General features: G+C 35.3%; 1 protein-coding gene across 1 annotated transcript; it reads left to right on the top strand.

Annotated features, from left to right (window-relative positions):
• The first annotated feature begins 902 nt into the window (after window positions 1-902).
• LOC108338948 (protochlorophyllide reductase, chloroplastic) lies at window positions 903-3,445 on the top strand. The gene is made up of 5 exons (XM_017576033.2): window positions 903-1,273; window positions 1,380-1,478; window positions 1,737-2,265; window positions 2,609-2,967; window positions 3,080-3,445. The coding sequence occupies exons 1-5, from the start codon at window positions 1,220-1,222 to the stop codon at window positions 3,233-3,235; spliced, it is 1,197 nt and encodes a 398-aa protein (XP_017431522.1). The 5' UTR covers window positions 903-1,219; the 3' UTR covers window positions 3,236-3,445.
• Window positions 3,446-4,962: the final 1,517 nt, after the last annotated feature.

Genomic DNA, 4,962 nt, shown 5'->3' with positions numbered 1-4,962 from the left:
TTTTTTAATGTATTTTTTAGAAACATTGTCTCAACCTATTTTGTTTTCGAGAAAAGCCATATACATATTTCATATATTACTATAAACATTAAGTTTTTATCTCAATCTCTCTTTGACATTTTAGACATTTGACATTTTAGACAGAACATCGTTTAACCATGTTTTTGGAAGTTTTAGCCTAGATATTTTTGTCATAGATCCTCTTATAAATCCTTCAACCACCTTTCCTTTGCTTATCCAACCTTCTTTTGAGTTCAATTGGATGACTTTGTCGAGAGCCTTTGTTTGGTCATTTATTTGTGAATGCTCCATTAAGCTTTATGATACGTGTGATGCCAAAGTTAGTGTATAACTCGACCAAACTTCGGTAAACTGTCTTATGATGGTGTCTATAAACTTTTGTGAACTTTTACTATGTTCTTGGTATTTCAATTGATGAATTATTACTCAATTAACTTTCCAAAGTACTTTTTTATTTCTAAACTATATTTTTTTGACATTTTTCTTACTAGAATGAAAGAAAAACTAAATTTATATATTTTAAAAGTGTAATTCAAGGAAGCGTACCAAAATTAGTTTATTTAAAATTTCAGAAACAGAAAAAAAAATTGTTCATTTTTTACAGTAATTGTTGATTAAATTTATGCCGTGGTGTCCACATGGATTCAACTTTTAGCATTCTGAAGATAACAGAGGCAGACGGCAAGAACTAAAACTTTAAAAATTAAAACCTATAAATTATAAAAAGGCTAATTTACAAACCAAAACCCAATTTAGTCAGAAAAGTATATCTAATTGTTGTACTTCTCAAAGTTTCTAGGACCTTCGTTGCGAACATGTGAACATATCCTTTCTAACCACATAGGTGACAAAGTAAGGTTTGTTTTCTTGCCTTCTACTCTAGATGTGCTTCCATTTACAATCCCTTTCATCATCGATGTTCACTGTTGATACCTGCAACGAATCAAAATATCTCTTATTTGCAAACTCCAAGCATAAAGTTAAGAAAAATATCACCAGAAATCTAAAACTCACAACCTTATTGGCCCGTTTGAAGTGACCTGGCATGTGCACATGCTGCAAACTATCTTATCCTCTCATATCCAAAATAACACTTCACTGTATAAATTCATCACAATCACATTCCCGCTTCATTCAATTGAGTGGATTATTCCAAAACAACAGACCCAATTTATAATTTTCTCTCTCTCAAGTTCCAATGGCTGTCCAGGCTGCTTCCTTGGTTTCTGCTTACTTCTCTTTTGCCAAAGAGGTTTGCTTCATTCTGTCACATTAGCATATTTTTTCTCTTTTAGTGTTCTATTTGAAGAGATAACATATAACTAAATCTTTGGGAAATGTGTTTTTTCTTCATTCAGGGGAAGCCTGGCATGTCTCTTAGGAACACCACAATGTTTGGTCTTTCATTGGAAGACGCTCTCAAAGCGGACTTCAGCTCTCTCTCATTTTCATGCAAAGTAACTATATCGTAACATAATATTACTTCATTTCTAATTTGTTATTACATTCAATTCAGTGTATAACTTCAGTAGAAATGTTATTAACCTTTTAACGTAGTAATATGCTGAACATATCCTTTATTACCTTGTGAATGTAAAATAGAAACACCCTAGGATATAGCTTTCATGGACTTTGCATGATGTGTTGGTTTCTTGTGCATAATGTTGTACTTCGTCAAAACACAAACAAACTTATTTCAATTTACACTTAATCAGAGGGAATTCCAGCAAAAAGTTTGCCCTTTAAGGGTCCAATCAGTGGCAACAACTCCAGGAGTCACAAAGGCTTCACCAGAAGGCAAGAAAACTTTGAGGAAAGGCAGTGTTATTATCACTGGGGCTTCCTCTGGATTGGGCTTGGCCACTGCTAAGGCATTGGCTGAGACAGGAAAGTGGCATGTGATAATGGCTTGCAGGGATTTCCTCAAAGCTGAAAGGGCTGCAAAAGCTGCTGGCATTCCTAAGGAAAACTACACTGTTATGCATTTGGACCTTGCCTCCCTTGATAGTGTTAGGCAATTTGTGGACAACTTCAGGCAATCAGGCAGGCCACTGGATGTGCTTGTTTGCAATGCTGCAGTTTACTTCCCAACTGCAAGTGAACCTACATACACTGCTGATGGCTTTGAACTAAGTGTTGGAACTAACCATTTGGGGCATTTCCTGCTTTCACGCCTGTTGCTTGAGGACTTGAACAAATCTGATTACCCTTCTAGAAGGTTGATCATTGTTGGCTCAATCACAGGTATAATTAATTAAGATGTTCATCAAGAGAAATGCTTTCAACTTGCTATCTGATGCATTCGTTTATAATGCACTATTATGAGATGAAACTAATGAGTTCTAGTAAACAGGGAATGGGAATGATATTCATGGGAATTTCACTGAATATTGAAGACTTAAAAGAGAGTGTCCGTCGTATACTGTTGACATGCCTCTTAGTAGAGAAAAATATTAGCTAGTATCATACTTTTTGACACATTTCTATGAGTAGTATCCACATGATCTCATCACAAATGATAGACAATGTTTTGTGGATATTCTCTTGTTAGCCATTATTGGTGCTGACGATTTTGTTAACCAAATAGGAAACACCAACACCTTGGCTGGAAATGTGCCACCCAAGGCAAATCTTGGTGACTTGAGGGGACTAGCTGGAGGCTTGAATGGACTAAACACTTCAGCCATGATAGATGGAGGATCCTTTGATGGAGCCAAGGCGTACAAGGACAGCAAAGTCTGCAATATGCTTACCATGCAAGAATTTCACAGAAGATACCATGAAGAAACTGGAATCACATTTGCTTCCCTCTACCCGGGTTGCATTGCCACAACAGGCTTGTTCAGAGAACACATTCCCTTATTCAGACTTCTCTTCCCTCCATTCCAAAAGTTCATAACCAAGGGCTTTGTCTCCGAAGATGAATCGGGAAAGCGGCTTGCACAGGTAGTACAAATGACCAATAAGAGACTATGGAGATGGTTATATACTTTTTTGTTGGAATGAGCATTTGAAGAGTCCTTGTGTCTCATATTTGAACTGTTTTAACCTTGTACAGGTTGTGAGTGATCCAAGCCTAACAAAATCAGGAGTCTACTGGAGCTGGAACAAGGCCTCTGCTTCATTTGAAAATCAATTGTCACAAGAAGCCAGTGATGCAGATAAGGCTCGCAAGGTTTGGGAGATCAGTGAGAAACTTGTTGGTTTGGCTTAAATGGCATCTTGGGAGCTTCCAAAATCCTCTTGATTGAGGGGAATTTGTCATGGGGTTCAATAACATCTCACAATAGTTTAGACCCTTTTCTGATGTGTTTCTCTGATGCATTTTTTAGCAGCTAACTCCTCTTGTCTTGTCTTGATGACTACTCTCGATGAATCCTTCAAATGTTTCAAAGTGCACATGAAGTTAGGAAATTTGATTACACATCTATCTCAGAATTGGATTCTTCATTGTTTTTCAAATGATTGTTATTGAAATAATTAAAATAAGAGAATTCAAATTAACCAAATAAGCTTCAATTAATATGCTAAAATTATTATTCATTCCAAGCATATATGATTCAGTCTCAAGTTAAACTCTGTTCATTCCAAAAGTCCAAAAGTATATGACAAAAGTACTAATCTATTTTTCTATCTTTTTATCAAGCAAAATATTAAAAGCTTGAATTAACTAAGCTAGCATCAATTAATTCATTTAATTTTCACTTGTTCCAACCATATAGAAATGAAAGCTTGTTAAAACTACATATGTTCTAAGTGTATATATGTGAAGATTATTGTTTCACTCATATAAAAAATCATTAAATATGTTTGTAGTTCTTAAACTTGGACATGAAATTGTAATTCGTTCCTTTCAAATCTTTATATATTTTGGTTTCAAAATTTTAAAAATGAATTAATATAGTCTTTTTAATCCATTTTTTTGTTTACAATGTGAATACGTAAAATTGTGTAAATAACTCAAACGCTAGCCTAAAATGTTGTTTGACACAAAATTTAATGTTGGGTTAGGAGCAATATATATGTTCTTTAAGAGCTTATGATGTACCCTTTAGAAACTTCAACAACTCCATGAATGTCTCCAACCTTCAATCTCTAAAGTGTTCATCCTCCTCCTTAATACTCATCCTCCGTAAGGTGAATGAGAGTTATATCTACAGAAGACACTTTGATACTCAAGTTAACCTTTCACATTAACAAAGTATTAAATGTGTAATTAATGAGAATGTAAATAAAATACCTAATGATTGTTATAATATAATCTATTATGTTTGTGGGCCTTTACCCATATGGGCTTAGGCCTAGTGATGGCATACTACCCAACAAGCCTTCTCTTGTGTCCTCCACTTGTATTTCTTTATGTTCATTGAATGACATTTTAGCTTGCATGGAACACGGGTTACTCTAAATACCCAACTAGACTATTGTATGTTCACTTTTGAAAAAAATGAGAAATTGATTTTCTAAACTCTAGACACAATTCCTCCTTGAAAGTCAAGGCTATGAATCCTAGGGATCCTCCTCTAACAACCTTCTAAGCACACTTCCATTTCTCTCATTTTTCCATTGTGCTCCAGAGATTCTCTCTCCTCCACGATGTAATTCTTTCATCCAATCTACTACATCTTCGTGGCGTGCATCAACAACCACATCTTCATTCTCTCACTCGAGGTCTCGTCATCAGCCACATCCTCACCATTCAATCAGCCTCATGAAAGTCTCTTCATCACCAAATCCTCATTTTCGCTCTTGAGACCACATCTTCACCGAATCTCATTTTCACCTTCAATAGCCTCCATTTTTGGCTTCGTTTTTCACTGAAACACATCTTCCTCTCAAACATTCATTTATCCTCATTCATTCAAGCTTTTTACATCGAACATCATCAAATTCTAGGGTTTCCTTCATCTTCTCGCTTTTACTTCTTTTTCACTAGTTGTT

Source organism: Vigna angularis, chromosome 5 (assembly GCF_016808095.1).
Source record: "Vigna angularis cultivar LongXiaoDou No.4 chromosome 5, ASM1680809v1, whole genome shotgun sequence".
Taxonomy (NCBI): Eukaryota; Viridiplantae; Streptophyta; class Magnoliopsida; order Fabales; family Fabaceae; genus Vigna; species Vigna angularis.
Note: the sequence above shows the minus strand (reverse complement) of the source record. Positions and strands in the feature narration are given on the sequence as shown.

What these genes read in the sequence shown, in the direction of transcription:
- LOC108338948 (XM_017576033.2), top strand. Translation starts at nt 1,220, where the DNA reads ATGGCTGTCCAGGCTGCTTCCTTGGTTTCTGCTTACTTCTCTTTTGCC. An exon ending in CATTGTTGGCTCAATCACAG is followed by an intron (nt 2,266 to 2,608) that starts GTATAATTAATT and finishes TTAACCAAATAG; the next exon opens with GAAACACCAACACCTTGGCT. An exon ending in CGGGAAAGCGGCTTGCACAG is followed by an intron (nt 2,968 to 3,079) that starts GTAGTACAAATG and finishes AACCTTGTACAG; the next exon opens with GTTGTGAGTGATCCAAGCCT.